The 26,127-nt window shown below is 16.3% G+C and overlaps 9 protein-coding genes across 9 annotated transcripts; 4 read left to right on the top strand and 5 right to left on the bottom strand.

Annotated features, from left to right (window-relative positions):
* Window positions 1-735: 735 nt before the first annotated feature.
* PADL01_1125900 (CRAL/TRIO domain-containing protein, putative) lies at window positions 736-2,800 on the bottom strand (the record flags this gene model as incomplete). The annotated part of the gene is made up of 10 exons (XM_028682728.1): window positions 736-794; window positions 915-954; window positions 1,091-1,135; window positions 1,264-1,356; window positions 1,443-1,570; window positions 1,731-1,764; window positions 1,879-1,968; window positions 2,092-2,194; window positions 2,320-2,549; window positions 2,723-2,800. The coding sequence occupies 10 exons, from the start codon at window positions 2,798-2,800 to the stop codon at window positions 736-738; spliced, it is 900 nt and encodes a 299-aa protein (XP_028538977.1).
* Window positions 2,801-4,376: 1,576 nt separating this feature from the next.
* Window positions 4,377-7,319, bottom strand: PADL01_1125800 (protein disulfide isomerase, putative; the record flags this gene model as incomplete). Its single annotated transcript, XM_028682727.1, has 15 exons — window positions 4,377-4,475; window positions 4,629-4,728; window positions 4,843-4,900; window positions 5,010-5,061; window positions 5,200-5,268; window positions 5,393-5,450; window positions 5,537-5,618; window positions 5,711-5,804; window positions 5,913-5,999; window positions 6,106-6,171; window positions 6,277-6,367; window positions 6,523-6,609; window positions 6,723-6,796; window positions 6,926-7,028; window positions 7,165-7,319. 15 exons carry the CDS (start codon window positions 7,317-7,319, stop codon window positions 4,377-4,379), a joined length of 1,275 nt encoding a protein of 424 aa, XP_028538976.1.
* A 683-nt stretch (window positions 7,320-8,002) lies between these two features.
* On the bottom strand, window positions 8,003-8,735 carry PADL01_1125700 (conserved Plasmodium protein, unknown function; the record flags this gene model as incomplete). Its single annotated transcript, XM_028682726.1, has 3 exons — window positions 8,003-8,131; window positions 8,242-8,427; window positions 8,571-8,735. The coding sequence occupies 3 exons, from the start codon at window positions 8,733-8,735 to the stop codon at window positions 8,003-8,005; spliced, it is 480 nt and encodes a 159-aa protein (XP_028538975.1).
* Window positions 8,736-9,813: 1,078 nt separating this feature from the next.
* PADL01_1125600 (methyltransferase, putative) lies at window positions 9,814-10,785 on the top strand (the record flags this gene model as incomplete). Its single annotated transcript, XM_028682724.1, has 1 exon — window positions 9,814-10,785. The coding sequence occupies one exon, from the start codon at window positions 9,814-9,816 to the stop codon at window positions 10,783-10,785; it is 972 nt and encodes a 323-aa protein (XP_028538974.1).
* A 445-nt stretch (window positions 10,786-11,230) lies between these two features.
* PADL01_1125500 (conserved Plasmodium protein, unknown function) lies at window positions 11,231-11,573 on the bottom strand (the record flags this gene model as incomplete). Its single annotated transcript, XM_028682723.1, has 2 exons — window positions 11,231-11,361; window positions 11,498-11,573. 2 exons carry the CDS (start codon window positions 11,571-11,573, stop codon window positions 11,231-11,233), a joined length of 207 nt encoding a protein of 68 aa, XP_028538973.1.
* A 1,822-nt stretch (window positions 11,574-13,395) lies between these two features.
* PADL01_1125400 (dUTP pyrophosphatase) lies at window positions 13,396-13,917 on the top strand (the record flags this gene model as incomplete). The annotated part of the gene is made up of 1 exon (XM_028682722.1): window positions 13,396-13,917. The coding sequence occupies one exon, from the start codon at window positions 13,396-13,398 to the stop codon at window positions 13,915-13,917; it is 522 nt and encodes a 173-aa protein (XP_028538972.1).
* Window positions 13,918-16,279: 2,362 nt separating this feature from the next.
* On the top strand, window positions 16,280-18,097 carry PADL01_1125300 (protein phosphatase, putative; the record flags this gene model as incomplete). Its single annotated transcript, XM_028682721.1, has 7 exons — window positions 16,280-16,328; window positions 16,571-16,690; window positions 16,858-16,929; window positions 17,067-17,144; window positions 17,291-17,409; window positions 17,526-17,630; window positions 17,780-18,097. 7 exons carry the CDS (start codon window positions 16,280-16,282, stop codon window positions 18,095-18,097), a joined length of 861 nt encoding a protein of 286 aa, XP_028538971.1.
* A 1,546-nt stretch (window positions 18,098-19,643) lies between these two features.
* Window positions 19,644-20,359, top strand: PADL01_1125200 (small nuclear ribonucleoprotein F, putative; the record flags this gene model as incomplete). Its single annotated transcript, XM_028682720.1, has 4 exons — window positions 19,644-19,652; window positions 19,852-19,942; window positions 20,093-20,195; window positions 20,302-20,359. 4 exons carry the CDS (start codon window positions 19,644-19,646, stop codon window positions 20,357-20,359), a joined length of 261 nt encoding a protein of 86 aa, XP_028538970.1.
* A 744-nt stretch (window positions 20,360-21,103) lies between these two features.
* PADL01_1125100 (RNA-binding protein, putative) lies at window positions 21,104-23,815 on the bottom strand (the record flags this gene model as incomplete). The annotated part of the gene is made up of 1 exon (XM_028682719.1): window positions 21,104-23,815. The coding sequence occupies one exon, from the start codon at window positions 23,813-23,815 to the stop codon at window positions 21,104-21,106; it is 2,712 nt and encodes a 903-aa protein (XP_028538969.1).
* Between the last annotated feature and the right edge of the window lie 2,312 nt (window positions 23,816-26,127).

Genomic DNA, 26,127 nt, shown 5'->3' with positions numbered 1-26,127 from the left:
ATATATATAAGTGAATAATACATGTTTATTTTATAAAATTTTATTTATATTTCATATTTTATGAAACGTATTAATTATATATATTTTAACTCCACAATAACATTTACAACTTTCTGAATATCATTTAAATAAATATATATATATATATATATATATATATATATATATTATATTTGTGTCTAACTCTACCTCATTTCTATAATATAAAAAAAATTGACAATTAAACTTTTTCCTTTTAAAAATATAAAAGTTATAAATAAATAAATATATATATATGTATAAAGAAGTTTTAAAATATAAACCTTTTTTTTTGGCTTTTTAACTTGAAAAAAAAAAAAAAAAAAAAAAAAAAGAAAACAAAAAAATTAAATTAAAATTAAATAAATAAATATAAATATATGTATATATTTACATATTACATACAAGATAATGAGGTATACAAAATATATATAACTATGCACAATATATATATATATGTGCATGTATGCTTAAGCATACAAATACAGCAACAATCGATTATAAAGAAAATTAAACTAGAAAATTATTTAACAGCAACATAACAATAATCAAATTAAGCATATATAATAACAAAAGAAATATATAATAATTATATGATCATAATATATAAAACAAATAAAAAAATTAAATAAAAAAAAAATATATATATATAATATATATAATATATATAATATATATTTATTCGAATTATTAACATAAAATAATATATATAACAAATTATGGTAAAATTGGTTCAGTAAAAACTGTTGCATTCTCACAGGATCCACCAAATTTTTCTGTTAAAATAAACATGTGTAAATAAATATATATATAAGTATATATATATATATATATATATATATATATAGGTTTAAAAAACAAATATATTTACATATGTAATATTAATATATGCTTACTTTCTAATTGATTTGCCTGAACGTGATCTAGCAACTTCTTCTATAAAGAGAGGAAAAAAAAAAAAAAAAAAAATATATAATAAAAAATAAATATGTAAAGGCATAACATATATATATATATATATATATATACTATATGTTTATTCTTTTTTATTTTATTTTTATTCCTTATTTACCTCCTTTTCAGATGATGTTATTGTAATTTTTTGTTGTGTTACAACCTACACATTTATAAAGTATCATATATAAAATACATATATTAATAAATTAGAAAATATGGATACATAAATAATATATATATATATATATATATATATATATATATATATGTGATAATTTATTCAATTACTGGTATGATGGATTTTAACATATGCCAAATTCCTGTTACAACTAATGGAGCACTTAATACAAGCATTTTACACAGCCTTGATCGATAATTACACTGATGGTAGATATAAATAAATAAATATAAATATATATATATATATAATATTATACATATATGCTCATATATTTTTCTTTTCTTACACTTAAATTTTTTGAGATATCCTTTAAAGTTGCTATAGGTATATTTAAAACACTACATGATGTTAAATCAATTATAACTCTCCATTGTTCTACTTTTCCTTCTATTAATAATTTGGAGATACAAAATTCTACAAAATAAAATAAATATATTAAATAGAATCACTCATCAGTATTATAATATATATATATATATATATATATATTAGATATCCAAATGGTAATAAATAAAATAAGTACAGAATGTTTTTTTTTTTTTTTTTTTTTTTTTTTTTTTTTTTTTTATATTACCTAGCCAATAATAAAGAACTTTTAATACATCTTTCTGAAATATATAAAAAAAAAAAAAAAAATTAAAATAACAATAACAATAAAAATAAAAATAACATAATAAAATGAATATGTTCTCCTATATAATTTTTATCATTTAAATAATTACAGTATTAGCTGATATAATATTTTTGCAATTAATAATTATGATAGGGTGCATTTGTTTATCTCTTCCGTGAATATAACAATAACCCTTGTCCTAAAAAATGAAATAAATAAATAAATATATATATATATATATATATATATATATATATATATATAATATATGACTTATTATTATTATTTATTTATTATTTTTTTTTTTTTGTATATGTTTTACTAAAAAATTTTGAACGTCACTCAAAGGAATTGGTAGATTTTCTTTTCTCCACGTTAAGTGTCTTAGCATATCGTTATAACATCTTTCATAAACAAATTCGTTTCTACAAATGGAAATATAAATATTTTATTACATTGTAAATATGTTTATAATTATATATTTAAATTATCATACATAACATTTTTTAATTTTATAATTTTATAATTTCCTTATTATTTATATATTAACCCTTGTAGAAATCTTAGAACATAATTATCATCATCAAAAAGGGTATTTTTAAAAATCGTTTCGTATGTTTCAACGTCTTTTTCTTTCTCTTTATCTTTCTCTTTTTCTTTTTCCTTTAATTTTAATTTATTAACAAATTCTTTTAATTCTCTTATTTTTTGTTTCTCAAAGTCATCTAGTTCTTTTCCACAAAATATATATCTTAAACTTTTTAGGTTATTTTTATGATACTACAAATGTAAAAATATAAATATATGTGAATATACATATATATATATATATATATATATATATATATTTATATGTATGTACTAATCTTATACACATATACACACATATAATATATTCATCTATATAATCTAGATAATGTAAATTCTATTTTCCTCATTTTTTTTATTTTTACAAATTTAATTTCTTCCTTAGTTGGTTCATAATCTAGAACTTCCTTTGACAAATAACTTGAAACAGGATTGTCATTCATTATTATTTATACTTATATATTTAAAAAAAAAAAAGAAAAAAAAAAAAAAAAATTCAATTGACAAAGATTTATGTAATATATATAATTATATATATATTAAAAACAAAGAATAATATATTATATTATTATATATATATATATATATATATATAATTAATAGTAATAAAAAAAAATTAAAAAATTAAAAATATATATATATGTGTTACTCTATCAATACTTTGTTACTATACAATTTTGTGTACTTTATTTTTTTTTTTTTTTTTTTTTTTTCTATTTTTTAAAATTTTTAAATATGGAAAAGAAGAAAAAAAAAAAAAAAAATTGCACATACATATATATTATATAAAATAGAATTTTTAAAAATATTAAAAAAAATATATTTATATAATTATGAAAAAAAAAAAAAAAAAAAAAAAAAAAAAAAAAAAAAAAAAAAAAAAAAAAAAAACAACACATAAAAATTTATATATATATAATAATATATACATATGTATATAATAATATACGTATAAAATTTCCTAGTTCTAATATATTGTATATATATAATAATCCCAGAAGAGTAAAAAAAATTAATAAATATTATTATATATATAATATATATATTAATTTATATATATAATGTAATTATTATAAATTTTTGTTTAATTTTTTATTTATTATATTATAATAAACTCACACAAATATTCTTTTTTTTATATGGATTATGAAATAATTTTTTTTTTCTTTTTCTTTTTTTTTTTTTTTTTTTCTTTTTTTGTGTTTTTATACCTTTCTTCTTTAATAATTTCTTATAAATACTTAATAAAATAAATAAGCTTAAATATTCAAATGTAATATAAAATTTTATAGAGTTTATATGATATATATAATATATATAATTATATTATCATTTTCTTATCAAAAGGTTAATTATTATAAAAAGGGTTTAAAATATATCTATATATAATATATAATAACAAACTTCATATTATAATATTATAATATAAATATTATATTTATTGCACGACAGAATTCGTAATGCATATATGAAGAAATATAAATTAATTAATAAATAATATTAATTCAAATATATAATAATAATAATAATAATAATATATATATAATGGAAATAAATGAATATATACATTACTTTATGTATATATATATATATCTTAATTTTAATCATATTTCCATTTATATATAAAATATGACCTTACTATATAATAATTATATTAGTATGGTAAAAAAAAAAAAAAAAAAAAAAAAATGATATACGTTTATAATTATAAATATATTGTCTATATATAATGCAACTATATATAGAAAATATCATTATATGTCGAATAGATAAATGATATTATTTTATAATATGAGCACACATTATATATCACTACAAATAAATAAAATAAAATAAAAATTATATAATAAACTACAGAATCATAAAATATATATTATATACATAAAATACATACGTGTTATATTAACGTATAAATATGTGAAATTATACACAATTTTATGTACATTTTTTTACCACATAATAAAATATTTTCAATATTGTTAATATTTTTTATTATTTTTTTTTATTTTTTTTTTCCCCTTATTCGGTCTTGTTTTCCTTTTCAGTATAATTATTTTTTGTGTAACTTATATAATATCTATATATTGTATGAATTACTAATATGGCTGTGCATAATATCTATAAAATGAAGAGAGAAAAAAAAATAGTACATACGTATTAATTGTTATATTATATATATATATATATATATATATATATATATATATATATATGTATGTATATTTATTTATTTATTTATTTTTATATTAATATAATTTCAATATGAATTACCATAATAACTGAGCATATAAATCCAATAAAAGATAAAACGTCTGTCTTAAAGGCTTTCTTTAAAATATATCTTATATGTTTTTTCAATTTAATCATAATACTAAAAAAAAAAATAAATATATATATATATATATATATATACATATATCCATTATACAAATAATTTTTATAATTAATAATTTGAATATAACTATATTATCTCATTAATTATTACATGTTAAATTTTGTAAACTCTTCCAATTTGGTATAAATTCTTTTGTTCTTTAAGTCATCTATAAAAAAAAAAAAAAAAAAAAAAAAAAAAAAATTAATTTAAAAATATATATATATATATAAATAAAATTATAAAAACTACAAGTTATTATATATTTTTATACTTACCTATTATATTATCTACATTATCTATATTGAAATACTCCTCAAAATAATACAACTACAAAATAAAATATGCACATATATATATATATATATATATATTTTTAAAACAATGTTCATATATAAATAAATATGAGGCTCACATGTACGTTTCATTCATTCATTCAAAAAAAAAAAAAAAAAATTTAATAATTACCTTTGGATATTTGCTGAATAATATTATTTGTGGATACATATCTGAATTAGTACCGTATAGTTCTAAATTCTAATTAAAATAAAATTTTATTTTTATAAAATTACATGTTAAATGAATATACATATATATATATATATATATATATATATACCATATACTATATAATAATATATTATTATAATTTTTATCTTACTTCTTCATAATATTTTCCATCTATATAACCAAAGAGAATATCATTTTGATTCTTGTATCTGTATCAGAAATATAAAAAAACAAATTATATAATATATATATAATAGTAGTATGAAAATTTACATATATATTGTTGTATGCTTACTTTTCTGCATATCGTTTGTACTCTGAAATGTAGGAATCAAAATTCTTTTTCATATCCAAAAGTAATAGCATTAAATTGTTACCTTCAAAAAAATAATACAAATATGTATATATATATATATATATATTTTTTATGCTACACAAATAATTATTTATGTCTGCTTTTTATGATTACCGCTACTTCTTATATTAAAAAAATTTCTATGATCTATTTTCATAAGTAAGGGAAATCTATTCTTATTTATAAATGACTTCAATAATTCAGGATCCTATAAATTAAATTAAATATATATATATATATATATATATGTATTTTTTTTTTTTTTTTTTAATGTGTTTATATATCATTTTTTAAAATATTGTTACTATATACTTACCAACTTGTCTAAGTCATAGGTACTGTGATTATATGCACTCTTTACGTGCAATTCGTTCGCTTTTATATTCATCTTAGTACACATATCCTATTAATTTGTAAGCAAAATATATATATATAATATGAATGTATATATATATATATATATATTTAGCTAACTAGCTAGCCAAATATGTTTAATTTTTTATATTTACCGGATTTGTGATATTGATAAAATAGCATTCTTCATAATATAACTTAGCCACATCAAATAAATCATCCTAAAGATAAAATGATTTTATTACGGATTTATAATATATATATATATATATATATATATATATATATGTATATGTATATTTTATTTTTTTTCCTATTTTCATTACAGGTAAATTTTCTGAGCAAGTTAAAAACATATTGTTCTCCGTTTCGTATGATTTTAACTCATCTTCATTCTGCACGCCAACAAATATTGGTCTTTATTTCAAAAAAAAAAAAAAAAAAATGAAAGAATAAATAAACAAATAAATATTGTTGTAAGAATGATTAGATAATAGAAAAAATAAATATGACAAATATACAACATTATTTTAAATAATATATGGACATATAATATATATATATATATTTACGTCGTAACGTAATATATCCAGCTTTTTATAGAATTCTCATTGGTTATGTCATTTGAATAAGTGGATATTAATGCACTGTTCCTAAACCTATAGGATATAAAAATCAAATTATTAAGTATGAATAATATAATATATATATATATATATATATATGTGCATGTATTTATATATAAACATTTCGATGTTTTCGTTCTTATTACATTTTTAATTGAGGTACTTTCAAGGCTCCATATATTTCACAAAGTGAGTATGCTTTGGGGTTATCACAATTTATCTGTATATATTATCAAATATTTTTTTTAAAACAAAACGAATAATTGTATGTATACATATATATATATTATATTATATTATATTATATTATATTTAAATACGATTCATTTGTATTCATTTTAAAATTTACTTCAGCGAAATATATTTTCCTTCTGTTCTCATTTTGTATTGATTTTTGTATATTTCTTAGTTTATCCCATATGTATTTGCAATAGACACACTGTGGAGCATAACTTTATTTTTAAAAAAAAGAAAAAAATATATATATATATATAATATTTTCACAAATAAAAAAGTATTTAAAAAATAATTGTCTTTTCTTTTCTTTTTTTTTTCTTTCTTTTTTTTTTTTTTTATTATTATTATTACAAATTTATAAACCAGTAAGTATTGCTCTCAAGAGCTTCGGAAATATTTTCCGAATCCATTTTTAAGAAATCATATTGAGGATAAGTGAGATTAACCTTTGTATTACAACGAAATAAACAAAGGAGAAGATTAAAAATAAGAAATTTGATAATCATTTTGATTATTATTTTTTAAACAGAATACACATAAGAATATATATGATATATATATATATATATATATATATATATATATATATATATTTAATATCTCTAATAGAACAATAAAATAAGAATTTTAATTTATAAATTAAAAAAAAAAAAAAAAAGGAAGAAAGAAAGAAAGATTCATATATATATATTTTTTTAAATATATTTATGAATTTGTAAACACAAAAAAAAAAAAATAAAATAAATAATAATAATAATAAATAAATAAATAAATAAAAATAATACATAAATATATATAAATACATATATAATAATATACATATGCAATGGTATCTTTTAATATTATAAACAAAAAAAAAAAATTACAAATTATAACAAAAAAAGTAAAATATAAGTTATATATATATATATATATATATATATATATATATATATAATTTAAAAAAAAAAAAAAAAAACAAAAAAATATTATAAAATAAGGACACATATTCCTTACGTACATTCACAAAAATGCGTACACTTACACATATGTAAAAAATATAATATTACAAAATTTTGTTGCCAAATATCCTATACTATTATAATTTACATACTTTATTTATAGGATGTTTTATATATATATATATATTCCGACGTGCTTTTATTATTTTTATAATAATATATATTTTTTTCTTTTATCACATGTTATACTATATGTTTATATTATTCAAAAACCTGAACAGCTTGCTATTTTCCTTTAACGACATAATATTTTTATCACCCTTCTCATTAAATTTACCACTGATAATTTTGTATTTTAACATATATTTCAAGGTATTCTTTAAGAAAAAAATATATATATGTGACAATAATAAATATATATATATATGTATATATATATATATATAATTTTATTTTATTTTATTTTTTATTTTTTTGGTCATATTACCTTTAAGTTTATGTGGAATATTCGATACACGAACTGGTCGCTATTTTTTAGGTATACATAATCATTTATATTACAAAATAAACTATCATAAATATTTTTGAATATATTTAAATTAAATTTTTTATTTCTTTTCCTCCTTGTCCATAATACTCGATTTTTATCAAAAGGGTCGATTATCCCAACAACCTATAATTGAAACATAAAAAAAAAAAATAAAATAAAATAAAAATGAAATGAAATGAAATGACTATGTAATATAAATTATTTTATTTTACATGACGCTTTATATACATACATATATATATATATATATATATTTAATTATATACCTCATAATTGAAATATTTTCTGTTTTCTTTATTTGAAGTTATGGCATGAGTACCAAATTGCATCACATTACAAACTTTTCTTGTCTCTATATGAATTTTTTTAATTGTAAAAAGGAAAAAAAGGAATAATATAAATTTGCTTTTTCTCATTTTCCCCCACATCATAAATATATATATATATATATATATATATATATATATAATATGTGTATGTATTTTTTTCACACCTATATATATTATTATTTTATTAACAGGATATACTTTTATAAAACAGTTATTTTTATATTTTATCGTCTTCAAATAATTACAATTACATTATTATAAAAAAAAAAACAAATAAAAAAATTAAAAGAAAAAACAAGAAATTATTAATATTCTTTTATGTTTTCCTTATTATCTTAGTACATAGAATAAAATATTTTCAACTATAAGTATGTCCTTTTATGCTTACAAAATGGATATATAAATAAATATATATATATATATATATATAAATATTTATATATATATGTATATATTTATATTATTTATTTAGTACTAAATATTATTAGTAACACCTTCATTTGGTAGGTACTTTTTAGGTATACTTATAAACTTTTTACATGTACCTGTACACCTTTTAAGATTTTTTTTTTCTCTTATATATATATAATAAAATAATATATCTTTAATTGATTCTCATTCTTCCTTTTTAAACATTTGAAAAACATAACAAACTTTTATATATATATTATATAAATGGATGGTTTTTTTTTTAATTGTATATTTTTAAATCAGAAACTTTTATAAAATACAGAAAAAATAATAAAATATATATAATCATAATATTTTTTAAGAGTTATTATATATATATATATATTTATGTAAGAGTGGGAAAAATCAGTATGATTTCATAATTTTTATATGTACATAATGTGCTCATTATTTTTTAGCCATATTCATATTATATAATAATTACAATATATATATATATATACTTATATTATAAGCAATAGGAGTTATATTTAAGAATATATTTTCTATACAACACTTGGATATAAAATAAATAATATAATATATTGTAAATATTTTATCCTATAAAATAATAATTTATATATATATATATGCATTTATTTTTTTGTAATATATTTTAATTTATATTTCCTTTTTTTTTTTTTAAAAAAAAGAAGAAGAAGAAGAATGTGGTAAAATCGCTATAATTATTACTTATATAATAATATATTCAAAATTATTTTATGAAAAAATGAAAAAACACAAAACACCATGTAAAAGAAAATATCGTCAAAGAGCTCATTGTAATCCTCTATCAGATAGTTATATAAAATATCCGAGGAATTATGAATATGTTGATTGGAGTTTACATTTTCCATTCTTTTTTGACAAAAATAAAATTGAAGATGAATATATAACAAATAAAGAGAATTCAAAAGATGAACATATGATAACAGATAATATAAATAATGATGAAATTTATAATACAAATAATAATAAAAGTGATAATATAAATAATGATGAAATTTATAATACAAATAATAATAAAAGTGATAATGTAAATAATGATGAAAATCATAATATAAATAATGTGCTATATTTAAATACTAATAAATATCCAGTGAATTATAAAATAAAAAATAAATTTAATCAATCTTTTGAGAATAATAAAGATGTTACCATTTTAGATATAGGATGTGGATATGGTGGTTTATTATTTTCTTTAAGTAAAATATTTAATGATAAATTAATTTTAGGTTTAGAAATAAGAGATAAAATTACAAATTATGTTGGTGAGAAGATTTTATCTTATCGATATAATTATAATCCATATTATCATAATATATCTGTTATTCGTACGAATGTAATAAAATTCTTACCGAATTATATAAAAAAAAATCAAATAGAAAAAATCTTTTTTTGTTTTCCTGATCCTCATTTTAAAAAACATAATTGGAGAAGAAGAATTATTACTATAGAAAATTTGTCTTTATATTATCATTTATTAAAAAATAACGGTTATATTTATTTTATTACAGATGTATATACATTATACTTATGGGTCATATTTTGTTTTTCAAAATGTTCCTATTTTAAATTACTTACAAAGAAAGATTGTGAAAATGATATTTGTGTTAAGTTAATTCATGAAAGTTCAGAAGAATCAAAAAAGGTCAAAAAAAATAAACAAAGTATGTATTACTGTGTTGCCCAAAAAATTTAATAAACATAAATATAAAAATTAAAAGATATTTTGATGTTATAAATATATATATATATATATATATATATATTATATTTATTTATTTTTTTTTTTTTTTAAGTCATAATAATTAAGTTTTAATAAGTTATATATGAAAGAAACCTCAAAATAAAAATCCGATAACAAGCATTTATATATATATGTATATTACAACATCTTGGTATATTTTATGTACAAATATAATTAATAGTGGATATATAAAAAAAAAAAAGAAACGGGGAAAAAATTATAATATTATATATACATGTGTGACATTCTTTATATATATATATATATTTTATTTTTTTAAGTAATTCGTAAAATCCATGTTATGTTTATGTTTAAATAAAAAATTAAACTTTTGATTTTATAACATTTATATTAAAAAAGAAAAAGACATTTCTTCTTATTAAATAAAAATGATCTTTTAACCTTCTCTACTATATTGATCTTCTCTCAACGGATATAATTTTTGTTTATGTGGGTCTTTATGTATTACACCACAGAGGCTACATTGGGAATACGTTCCATTATTTATTGATTGAATATCTTCTTTTCCTATTAACAGAAAATAATATATATGAAATGTAAGAGAATGTAAATGGATATGTAAAAAGGGCTATTACATAAATAAAATATATATATATATATATATATTTATTTATTTATTTTTCTTGTGATAAATTGTGTTTACCTATTTTATCATAAGAAGCACAATTCCCTGGATGTTTTCCAGGGCTTATACCTTTGTGAGAATAACACGATCTCATTATTTAAAAAAAAAAAAAAAAAAAAAATTAGTACATATATATATATATATATATATTAAAATGCTATAATTGTGTTGTATTATTTTTTTTTGAGATTTTGTAAAATAATATATATGTAAAAGTGAAAAAATAAAAAAAAAAATTAAGTATATTTTTTTGTTATTTAATTTAAATTATATTTGAAACAAATAAAAGTTTTATTGTTGAAAAGAAAAAAAAAAAAAAAAAAAAAAAAAAGGAAGAAATAGCTATTAATTATAAAGAAGAACAACAACGTAAATTATAATAACTATATATAGATAGTCACAAGTGTAAACCTTTTAAATATATAATTTTCATTTTTAACTTGTTCTTTCTTTGTGTCTTTTTCTTTTTTTTTTTTTTTTTCTTTATTTGTTTTTATATTTTCTCCTTTATATATATATATTATGTTGTAGTGGCTTGCAACCATTTGAGCTCTTTAGCCATAACAACCTGAACATGATAAATTTTTTTTTTTTTTTTTTTTTTTCATTTTTATAAATTTAATATAAGATTTTTATATGAATTATAAAAAAAGGAAATTTTTGAAAAATACGTATTTATCATTTAGCTCTTTAAAATATATAGTCTATTTGTTAACAAAATGAAAAGAAAATAAATATACTTAAGTATTTATGTGTAGATATATTTTATTGTGGCTTATATGATTCTTTATTCATTTTTATTTTTTTTAACACATATGCATATGCATGTTCACATACGAAAAATAAAAAATATAAATATAAATATAAATATATTTATATGTCATTCCATAAATTAATATTTTTGTTTATTTAAAATAAACAAATTTGGTCTCTTTTTTTTTTTTTTTTTTTTTCTCAATTTGTATTCCCTTAGTAGTGCATGAGAAACTTATATAATTTTCTCCACCTTTTTTTGAGGTTACATTTTTTTTTTTTTTAATTATGTTACATATTAATAAAAATAATTATATCAAATAATGTATATATATATATATATATATATAATATCTTTTAAATTAATGTATAAATAATTATATTGTACTCTTTATATTTTTCATTTTTGTTATAGCCACTTTCTTTTAAATTAAATGAATAAACTAATCATTTAGAAAAATTTAGTAAATGCTTGTATTTTTTATAAAGCTTAGAAAAAATAATACACATATGTACAATAGTAATTTCTTAATACACTTCTATGTGTATTTTTTATTATATATGTATATATAATAAATATATATTAATGTGTATTATTCATATAAATGTGCTAGCATGTCATGTGTTAGGCTTCTAGATAATATATAAATAATTATAAAAAAAAAAAATTAAAATAATACAAAAATTATTATATTTTTTTAATAAATTCCTTTAGAAAACATTATAAAAACATTTAAAAGATAAAACTCTCATACTTCATAAATAAATATATATATATATAATAAAAGATTCCATTATTTTCTCATTAAATATAATGTTAAGATATTACTTTTATACATCTTCTGTTATAGTATTTTTCTTAAAATAAAATCATAAATTTATGAAAAATATATAAATATATTTATTTATATGTGTGCAAATATTTTAAACTTATAAAATCATAAATTTTTATTACTTCTAAAAGTATATAATTTTTATTTTTCTTCAGTTATCAATTTTTAAAACATCAATTTTATATAATAATTATTATTTTTAACTATATACTTAAGTACCTTAAAAATTTTTTATAAAAACGCAAATATAAAAAAAAAAAATAAATCAAATAATACACAATATATATATATACATATATTACATATATATAATAGAATAACTAATTCAAAATGCATTTAAAAATTGTGTGTCTGAGTGATGAAGTCAGGGAAATGTACAAGAATCATAAAACACATCATGAAGGTGATAGTGGATTAGATTTGTTTATTGTAAAAGATGAAGTACTAAAACCAAAGTCTACTACTTTTGTTAAGCTTGGAATTAAGGCAATAGCATTACAATATAAATCTAATTATTATTATAAATGTGAAAAAACTGAAAATAAAAAAAAAGATGATGAACAATCCAATATTGTAAATACAAGCTTTTTATTATTTCCTCGTAGCAGTATATCCAAAACACCACTGCGATTAGCTAATTCAATTGGACTAATTGATGCAGGTTATAGAGGAGAAATTATTGCTGCTCTGGATAATACTAGTGACCAAGAATATCACATTAAAAAAAATGATAAATTAGTACAATTGGTCTCTTTTACAGGGGAACCACTTTCTTTTGAATTAGTTGAGGAACTGGATGAAACTTCCAGAGGAGAAGGTGGTTTTGGATCGACATCCAATAATAAATATTAACATTATTTTTATATAGAAGCTAGCTGTGCATATTATATGCATATATATATATATATATATATATATATATATATATATATGTGTATATGTTTTTATTTATATAAAATATATTTTTATATATTTGTAATGATTTATTTGCTTAATAACTCAACATATAGTAAAAACTTATAGAACATAAAAGGAAAAAAAAAAAAAAAAAAAAAAAAAAAAAAAAAAAAAATTGAACAAAAGGAAAAAGGATAAATGTATACATAACCAAAATTTTGTTATGAATATAACTAAATAATAATAATAAGACACAAATATATATATATATATATATTATAAAATTCACACGGTTAAAGGATTTTATTTTATTTATTTATTTTTTTTTTACAGCTTTTTTTTTTTTTTTTTTTTTTTTTTTTGAGCTAAATTATATTACTTTATTATGACCCGTTCATAAAAAAAAAAAAAAAAAAAAAAAAAAAAAAGATACTTTCTGATTATGTTATCGAGCTCTTAAAAACTTTTAAGAAATTTATGAATATAGAAATATATTCATTTATTTTAAACATTATGTATATATAAATATATATATATATATATATATATATATATATATATGTGCGAAAAGAATTTCACTATTTTAACAATTCAGTTTTATTCATATCAATGAATTATATTTAATTCGAAATAAAATAGAACAACCATTTAGTACACACAATACCTACACAAACATATATGAATAAAAAAAAAATATATATATATATAATATTAATTATAATAATATGTATATATATATATATATATATTTTTATGTGTTCTTTTAAGAGGTATACAAATTATTAATATTAATTATCTTTAAATCTTTGAAATATGAAAAATCATAAAATTGTTTATTTGATATATGAATAAATCATCATATCATAATCTTATAAAACACAAATAAATTATATTATTATTTAATATTAGGAATAAATCATTATTAGTTGTTTTCCCTTATTTTTCATAACAATAAAATAATATAAAAAATAAAAATAGAAGGATATATAAAACAAATATAAAAACATTAAATTGTATTTTGTACCTTTAAAATTAGAAATTAAGTGCTTATTTTTTATACAAATATACTTATTTGTTATTTTTTATTTTATAAATATATATTATTATTATTAAAAAAAAAAAAAAAAAAAAAAAAAATCTCTTTCGATTTTACTTCCTATATTTATAATATAATAGTGAAATGAATTACTCAAAATAGGGGAAAAATAATATTTTTCTTTCCATAAAAATTTAGAGAAAACTCAAAATTTTTTTTAAATATTTACATAATTAAAAAGTAAAAATATCCCTTTTTATTTTTCTTTATATATATATATATATATATATATTATTCTTTTTTTTTTATTGGGTTTTTTTTTTTTTTAAAGATTTTAGAAGGAAATGGTTTATATATATTATAAATGGATCAAATATTGTTATAATTATTTTTAGAAATATATATATTATTATATCGTAACATAGTATTGGGTTCTTATATATATATATATATATATATATATATATATATGTAATATTATATATAATAAATATTACATATATAAAATAAAATTATAAACCAATATATCATTTAATAATATATTAAATATATTTATTTTATATATATATAATATAATAAATAATATATTTAATTATATAACAATAATTTGTTTGTTCATAATATTATATAAAGCAATGATAGATCTTTACGAATTCTATATATAAAACTACCTATTTTTATTTTATTTCTTTTATTATTATTATTATTATATATATAATTGTATTAAAAAGAATTAATTATGAAATATATTTTTTTTTTTATATTATTATGGAGCCTTTAATTATTAATGCTTTTGTATATAATTTATTGAAGTTTTGATCTCTTGACAAATTTAATCACATTTTAAAATTATATTTTAATATATATTAATATCTGTTTATATTTATATTTTATAATTATATTTTTTTGTTTTTTTATATTTATATATATTTTTTTTTTATATTTAATAATTAAACCTATTAAATTTAAAAATACTTTTATTATATATATATAATGTATAAATGAAACCAAAAAGTAATTCTTTTTTTTTTTTTTTTTTGGTTTTTGTTCTAAATATATAGTTATATTCATAATAGTACAATATATATATATATAATATACATTTTATATTAGTAACATTTTTTTTATATTTTTTGAATATCCATAAATATATACATTTATCTTTATATAAAATATATATTTTCTGAAAAAAAGAAAAAAAAAAAAAAAAAAAAAAAAAAACTTGGTTTTTTCTAGTTTTAATATTTGTTATATATTATTAAAAAAAAAAGAAAAAGAAAAATGTGGAATCAATTAAATGATGGAGAAAACACAGACGATTATAATGGTGGTATGAACTTGAAAAAACAAAACAAAATAAAATATTACGACACCTAAAATATATACATATATATATTAAATGTATTTGTGTTTATAAAGAGAAATTTTTTTTTTTTTTTTTTTTTTTTTGAGGATAATTATAGCATATAAATAAATAATAATACGTATACAAATCTATATATCTATTTTAATATATATATATTATATGTATAATATTTATAATATGTTAAAATTACTTATTCTTGTTTATAGAGTCAAGGAATGGATTTTTTCAACGTCTAAAAAAATATAAGTTATTTTTTTATTTGTTTATTGGCTTTTTATTAACTTTGCTAATTATATACGCCCTTTATGAATACTTCTTTAATAAAAGTAAGTCAAAAAAAAAAAAAAAAAAAAAAAAGAAAAAATGAAATATAAATATAAAGATAAAGATAAATATAAATATAACGATAAATATAAAGATAAATATAAATATAAATATACCTTGTTTATATAATCTTTATAATGTGTAATGTCTTTATTTTTAATTTTTATAGATGGCGATTTTACATTAAATTGTAATGATTTAAATGACAGATGTCTAAACTATAAATTCCCAAGTTTTAAGCGTAAGTGATTTATTATTATTTTTTTTTTTAATTATTTGATAAAATGAATATATGTAAAATATATATAATTAGAACTATATATATATAAATATGTATATTTTTATTTATATATATGTATATATTTTTTTTTTTAATAGCTGAAAGATTGCATATTGTCGATGTGAATACAGAAAATAATAATTATATATTAAGAAGTAGCATTCCATTATTTAATGGTAAGAATAGAAATAAGAAAAATAATAAGGAAACAGAATTTTTAATATATGAAAAAAAAAGAAAAGTATGTATTTTCATACATATATATTATATTTAGTATATGTATTATTTTATTTAATTTTTTTATTTTTTTTTTTTTTTTAAGGAATGTATTCGGAAGAAAAATTATTAAGCTATATAAAAAAATTATTTGAAGAAAATAATTTAACCTACAGTGATGATTTATCATTACACATAATATCATTCTTGAGAAACGACTTAAAGGTAATATATACATATATATATGTATATATATGTGTGTGTACTTATTTATATTTATACTTACATTTATATCTACATACATATATATTTAAATTTTTTTTTTTTTTTTTTTTTTTTAGGAGGGTTGTTCTTATACTGCTGAACACTGCTATAACAAGAAAAATAATATCTTCCATCATGTTATATTAGGACATAAAGAAAATCCTTATGATATAAATGAAGCTGTAAGTTTTAAATTAAAAAATAAATTATAAAAAAAAAATGACCCTGAGCTGTCTTATTATATATAAACTTATATTCCTTTCTTATTATTTTATAATTTTATAATTTTATAATTTTATTTTATTTTTTTTATTTTTTTTTTTTTTTTTAGGAATTAAATGATAAACTAAACAGCATGAGCTGGAACACAGATAATTTAATAAACCGAATTAAAGATTTAAAAAAAAAATTTAATACCATGAAGAATACCATATTTTTTATTCATTGTAGAAGAGGAAGAGACAGAACTGGTGAATTTGTAAGTGCTTATAAAATGATAGAACAAAATAAAGATTTTAATACTATAGTTGAAGAAAATGAAGAAATTGGAAAAGTAAAACCACAATATCTAAACATGCAAAAATGGTTATGTTTATATTTAGAGAGAATATTGAAGAATCCTAATGTTAAATGTTTTAATTTTTTATAAATTAAAAAAAAAAAAAAAATTATAAAATATAATTAAAATGAAATAAAACAAAAAACAAAATAAAACAAAACAAAACAAAATAAAATAAAATAAAACATATCTTTTTAATTTCTTTTTATATTTCAAATATATTATGAGTTATTCAGATTTGTCTATATAAATACTTATATAAAGATATATACATATATATATATATATATATATATATATATATATATATATGTATGTATATATTTTTAAAAAAAATATATATCTTATTTATTTTTTTAATATCTTATTTCTTTATTTGATTTGTAAATATAAATATTATCAAAACATATATATACATTTATATTTGTATTTATTTATGTTTCTATATATATATGCGTATTTACTAATATTAGTTTTTTAATTTTTAATATGGAATATATGTGTATATATATATATTTTTTTTTATTATTATCTTATTTTTAATTTTGATACATTGTGATTTATACTATTATTATTCTTTTAATTTTGCATTATTTTATATAAATTATTGTTTTTTTCTTTTTTTTCTATTTTTTTCTATTTTTTCTTTTTTCTTTTTTTTTTTTTTTTTTTTTTTTTCTTTTACTTTCTTGAAAAATGTTCAAGCTTTTAATATTATAAACTTTCAACAAAGAAAGATACAAATATTTTTAAATAAAATATTATAACATTTATAAAATATATATATATATTTAATTCTCTTTTGATGTTTATAAAAATATAACCGCTGTATCAAGTTAAAAAGGAAAATAAAAAATTGAAGAGACCAAATTATATTTATTCTTTAATATATATATATATATATATATAAGAGAACATTTCTTCGTAAAATATAAATAATTATTATTATAAAAATTGTTCACACAAACATTATTTTTATTTTTATATTTATATATATATATTTTTTTTTTTTTTTTTTTGTTTAATCTTTTAAGAAGGAAAAAAAAAAATGAATTAAACTTAAAAATTAAAATAAGACTAACATATTTATTTATAAACATATAATATATACATGAATTATTTTATGTGTTTTATTTATTTTGATGATAAAATATAAATCTTAATTTTCTCATACATATATTTTATTAAATATGTAATATATATTATAGTATACTAATATTTTATGCATAATATATAAATATATAAAATACATCATGTTTATTATATATATATTATACCTATATACCTAATATTAATAGTAGTTATATATATATAATATTATTAAATAATAATAATATAATATATAAATTCTTATATCTTTTTTTTTTTTTTTTTTTTTTTTTTTTTAATATTATTAATAATAAAATAAGATATTAAGAGAATATAATATTTCTTACATTATTTCATATTTGTTAATATAAAAATTTTTTTAATTTAATAAGAAAGAGAAAAAAAAAAAAAAAATAAAGAATAAAAATAAAAGTAACAACTCTTTTATAAAATATCATTTTATTTACTATATAATTGTTTTTTTTTTTTTTTTTTTTTTTTAACCCTTTTCTTATTATATTTTATTTAAAAACTTGTTACATCAAAAATGTCCGTGGTAAGTAGAAAAATAAAATTAAGAACCTAGTTATAGTATACATAAAAAAAAAAAATGAAACATTTATTTGTCACACAATATTGATATATGTATTTGATATTTTGAAATATATATTATAAAACAATCCTATATTTATTTTTTATATATATTTATTCATTTATTCTTATTTTTATTTATTCATTCTATAATTTCTTTTTAGGGTATTGCGCCTCTTAACCCTAAGCCATTTTTAAATAGTTTGGCTGGTAATCGAGTAATTATAAAATTAAAATGGGGAATGGAATATAAAGGTTATAAATATTAGATATAAGAATATGAAACATTGTAATATATATATATATATAATCATAAATGATTAGTTGTGATATATATATATATATATATATATATATATTTATATATATGTATGTATTTTTTTTTTTTTTTTTTTTTTTTTTTAGGTATATTAAAATCCTTTGATGGATATATGAATATAAGACTAACAAATGCAGAAGAATGGATACATGGAGAATTCAAAGGAACACTTGGAGAAATATTTTTAAGGTAAACTTATATTTTTTAATATATATAAAAAAAAATATATAGCTACATATATCTTCTTAATATTGCATATGTATGTGTATTTTTTTTTTTTTTTTTTTTTTTGTAGATGTAATAATATCTTATATATAAGGGAAGATAATGAAAAAACGAAAATGGACCTCTGAAAAATAATCTCAAAATAAAAAGTGTCTATAAAAAATTTTGAATAATGTCAGCATGGATATGATAATATATATATATATATATATATATATATATATATGTATATATATATATTTTTTTTTTTGTTAATTTTTTAATATGTTTCAAATGAATATATAAATTAATTGTTAATTATATAATATTATAATTTGTTTTATTTTTTTTATCTCATATATATATTAATATATGTATATTATTTATTTTTAAACGTTATAACATTTTTTATTTAAACTTTAGACTTTTAAAAAAAAAAAAAACAGAAGTAAATTAATTATAGTAAATTATTTTTATGATAAATACAGGTTATATAATAAAAGCATTATTTTATTAATATGCAAAATTATAAAATAAGTGTACATCTTTAGGATATAAAAATAATAAGAGAAATGAAAACATGAACATATATAAATAATATTTATTATAAAGAAAATAAAAAAAAAAAAAGAGATAAATGTATAAATATGTAATGGTCCAATTATATATTACTTATAAGTATATTTTTATTTTACTATATATATATATATATATATATATATTTAAATATTTTTACCATATCAAAATGAATATATAAATAATATATACATATATATATATATATATATATATTTTTTTTCATTTGTATATATTTTTATCTTATATCACCCTTTTAAACACATGAAACCTTAACCTTTTAAAATTACTCACCTGTATCCTCCTATGTGTATTAACTATTGATACCTAAAATTTGAATGTTTCTCTTCTTTTCTATATCCTTTATATTTATGTTCATTATAATATTTATTTTTATATTTTTTTTTATTTCTATATGATGAACTATAATAACTATCGTTACTATTAGTTGATGTATCTATCGATACTGTTCTTTTTTTGCTAGATGGAGAACTTATATAAGAATTTCTTGATAGTTTGCTATTCCTAGAATTATAATTCTTTTTTTTCCTCGTATTGTAATTATTTCGTTTGTTTATTTTTTTATTATCATAAGAAAAAGATATGTTAGAATATTTTGACGACGTCCTTCTGCTTTTATTTTTTTGTCTTTTTGAATATTTATCATTTGTATGTTTATATAAGATTCTTTCTTTATTTTTATTATAATAACTTTCCTTTGAACCTTGATATGGACTTTTTCCTTGTGATATATTATCTTCATTTTTTTTTTTATCAAAAGAATTATGTGATAACATATCTCTAGGACTATAATAAGGACTACCATTTGGATTATCATAGGAACGATTTTTTTCTTTGTCATCTCTTTTATCTTTTATATCTTTTTCTTTTGTTTTGTCTCTATCTGATTTCTTTTTAAATTCTCTATAATCTTCATCATCATTTATATCATGTATGTAGCTTTTAAATGATTTCGAGTCTTTCATATTACTACTTATACTTCTTCTATAAGAAGAAGAAATAATATTTTTTTTATTTTTATCTTTATTTTTATATTTATTTTTAAATTTTTTGTTCTTTTCTTTATTTTCCTTGGAATTACTTCTAGAACTGTCAACACTTATATTTTTTTTCCTCCTTTGAGTATCATCACTGCTATATGTATTTGCAGAGTGTGATTTACTTCTTGTTGAATTTTCATTGATCCTCTTTTTTGGTTTTTTCATATGATAAGAAGGTATATCTCTATGATTTTTTTTTTTCTGATTATTATGATTACAAATTGAATCAGATGATGACTTGGATAATGATATAGATTTTGAAGTGTATGAAGATGCGACAGAAGGAGAATTATAATTTTCTTTTTTACTATTTTTTTCGACAATAACATTATCAATATAATCATTTTTTTTATCACAATTCGTTTTCTTATTTTTTATACATTGTGTTTTTACAAAAAAAACATTTTCTTCATTTTCTTGAGACTGATTAGATAATTCATCCTTATCATACAAATGAACAGAATTTTCAATATATGCATTTTTGTTTTCCTTTATATCTTTATCTTCTTTTAATTTATTATTATAATTTATATTATGTTTATTATTATTTTCAATTGTTTTATCTTTTTCATCTGATATATCATCATAATTTACCTTACATGATTGATCTTCAAAATTGTTCTTGTTATATATATTTTTTTTTAAATTATTAGACATGTTTGAATTAATATTGTATTCATTTGTATTTTCTAAATCTTTATATATATCTGTATATTTTTTTTCTACGTCTTCTTTTTGATTATCTATACTTTGTGATTCCTTTGTTGTGATAACATGTGAGTGGATATATTTTTTTTTTTTTTCTTTTTCACAAATAGATTCATTTTCTATTGAACCCGTTTCATGACTTAATGATTTTCTGTTTGATTCATTTGTGTATTCATTGTAATTATTATAACTACTATTATTACTATTACTATTGTTACTATTACTATTATTATTACTACTAGTGTTATTTTTATTTTTATTTTTTTCTTTTTTATAAATTTTGTTTCTTTTAGTTTTATTTTCTGTGCTATCTAATTTACTATCAATATATTTTTTAGAACCTATCTGTGAACTGCTACTATCTGAATGAATATCAGAAGAATTATAACTTTTTTGTCTTTTTTTTTTATGATCATCATCTTTTTTATTTTTCACATCTTTGTTGGAAATATTCTCTGTATGAATAATATCATCTTTTTCATTATTCTGATCTTTATGTTTATTATAATCCAGTTGTTTATTTTCATCTTCTTCTTTTTTTTCTTCTCTAAGACTACTATAACTGCTAGTATCACTAATAGACCTTTCTCTGTTTAGTCTTCTTTCTTTATTTTGTCTTTTTTCTTTTTTTGTTGTTTTTTCTTCTTTTTTTGGTGTTTTTCTTCTTCTTCTTCTTCTTTTTCTTCTTGTATTATAATATTCATTATCATCACTTCCTTTATATATAGATGATGTAGTAGAAGAATAAGAAGACAAAGGTGTGAGACTATGGCTATCTGTACTTGTTGAATATTTAGTATAATTTTTTTTTCTTTTTTTATATTTCTCTAAAGATGAACTGGTACTTCTTCTTTTATATCTACTTCTATCTCTTTCATGGGTTCTATAATATTTATTGTATTTCCTTTTGTAGTTTCTATTATTATTATATTTCCTATTATCTTTATGTCTATAATTATAAAGATATTCATTATGATAAAACTTCATAGTATCAGGTGATTTCCTTCTATTCTGAGCAATAATTATTCTAATTTCATTACCATCAATTCTTGAGTGATTTAAAATATTTATAGCTTCTCTTGCATATTTAGATTCAAAATATTCTACAAATCCAAAACCACGTGGCTTCCTTGTGTAGTGATCTAAAGGTAAATAGACGTCTTTAACTCTTCCAACATTTTCAAATATTTTTCTTACTTTATCTGGACTAGTATCGTAATTTAAATTACGAATTAGTAAGCTACATCCGCTCTCAACCATATTAACTCAAGAAAAAAAATAAAAATTATAAAAATAAATAAATAAATAAATAAATATATATATATATATATATATATATATTGAATGTGATAAGGCTATTTGCTGCTAAATAATTAAATAATAAAAATTAGACATATACCTTTGGACTTTATTTATGTTGTTTATGTAACAAATATATATTATAAGAATATATATATATATATATATATATATATAATATACAGATAATTAAAGCGATATATGCAAAACTAAATATATATTGTTACATTATCATTTCATACCATTATTATATTTATTAACATTTATCATTATTATTATTTTTTATGTGGTATTTCTTTTCTTTCAAATTAATCATATAAAGTTTGTGTGTGTGTATTTTTTTTTTTTTCCCCTTCTTTATAATTTATTTTTTAAATATAATAATATAACATATATTATTAATATATATATAATAATTTATTTATATATATATATATATATCAATTTGTATATAGTCAAAGATTAATATAATAAGCCTTATAAATATTTTTATATATGTGAATACATATAACATATATTATAATGAGGACACATTTAAAAAAAAAAAAAAATTTCAGTTTTTATCATATATATATATATATATATGTATATGTATATATATATATATATATATATATATATATATATAATCATTTATGTAAACCCTAAATATTTGAACTTTTATATATTGAAAAAGGAAAAATAAAAAAAGTTAAAATATTTACATATATATGTTTAAATAATAATATTAATTTTGATGTTGTTTTTTTTTTTTTTTTTTTTTTTTCTTTCATTTTTTAATTATATTTATTATTATTGAGGAATATAAATAAAAATATGTATGAGTATAAAATATGTACATATTTTAATAAAATTATGTACGTATTTTTTTTTTTTTTTCTTCCTTTTATTTACCCACATAAATATTATTATATTATATGTGCATATATATATATATATATATATATATATAAAATTATATTTTCTTTATATTATTACAATTAATATAAAATATAAATTATTTTAAATGTATCGTTTGTTTTAAAAAAAAAAAAAAAAAGATAATGAAAAGAAAGGAAAGGAAAGCTACAGATTATTAATAATACTTTATATATATATATTACATGAGGTTCGATATTTTTTCTTTTCCTTATATAATATATACAATAATAATAATATGTAATATATTATGTAGACGACAAAATATTTTATTTTTCAAACATATCTTCATATGGTTTATGACACCATAAAATTATAATTTCAAATAAAATATTATATATATATATATATATGTATATATATATATACCTTCTTTTTTCTCTTTTATATAATGTTAATTTTATAAAATGATATAACAATACTAAAAAAAATAATTGCGACTTTTTAAAAAACATTCTTTCTATACATGTTCATATAGAAAAAAATAACTTTAAATTATTAAAAATATATATATATATATATATTCATCCTTGTGTCTACAATATAATTTTTATTCCTATGAACGAAAAAAAATAAAATAACATGAATACATTCAATTTGAACTCTTCAATAAATATTATATTTACCCTTATATATATATATATATATATATTTATTATTTCATAAAGGGCAATATTAATTTTATGATAATTATTTCATTTTATTTAAGAAAGAAAAAATTATAAAATTTTTATAATTAAATGTATTATGTGTAACCATAGTACTTTTTAAAAGGATATTAAAAAATTTTCGTGTGGACATTTTTATTAACTTACATATATGGAAAAAAAAAAAAAGAATAAATGAATAATTTTAATTTTATAAAATAACATATACAACAAAATTAATATAAAATTTTAACTCTATAAATTTATAAAAATAATTATTTGACGAGTAATATATCATAAAGATGGTAATTTTTTTTATTTATATATATATTATTTTTATTACCCTTCAAAATTTTACACATTTAATAAAAAAAAAATAATAATAATAATAAAACAACATCTCCTATATATATATATATATATACATATATATATATATAACATACATATAATATTATCCCCTTTATAGAAAATGAAGTAAAAAAAAAAAAAAAGTTTTATGATGTTGTAGAAAAAAAAAATATAATAAATATTAATTATGCACTGGGTGCACATGAATAATAATATCACCCTTTATTAAAAGAACCGTTCTATATAATATTTTTAAGAACACACAAAAAATGTACTATCTTTTTAAAGGCTTTATATATATATATATATATATATATATATATACAAATATTTATGTGAATATATAAACATAGTAAA

The sequence above is a fragment of the Plasmodium sp. gorilla clade G2 genome (assembly GCF_900097015.1).
Source record: "Plasmodium sp. gorilla clade G2 genome assembly, chromosome: 11".
Taxonomy (NCBI): Eukaryota; Apicomplexa; class Aconoidasida; order Haemosporida; family Plasmodiidae; genus Plasmodium; species Plasmodium adleri (nom. inval.).
The sequence above is the reverse complement of the archived record's forward strand: the minus strand, read 5'-3'. Positions and strand labels throughout refer to the sequence as shown.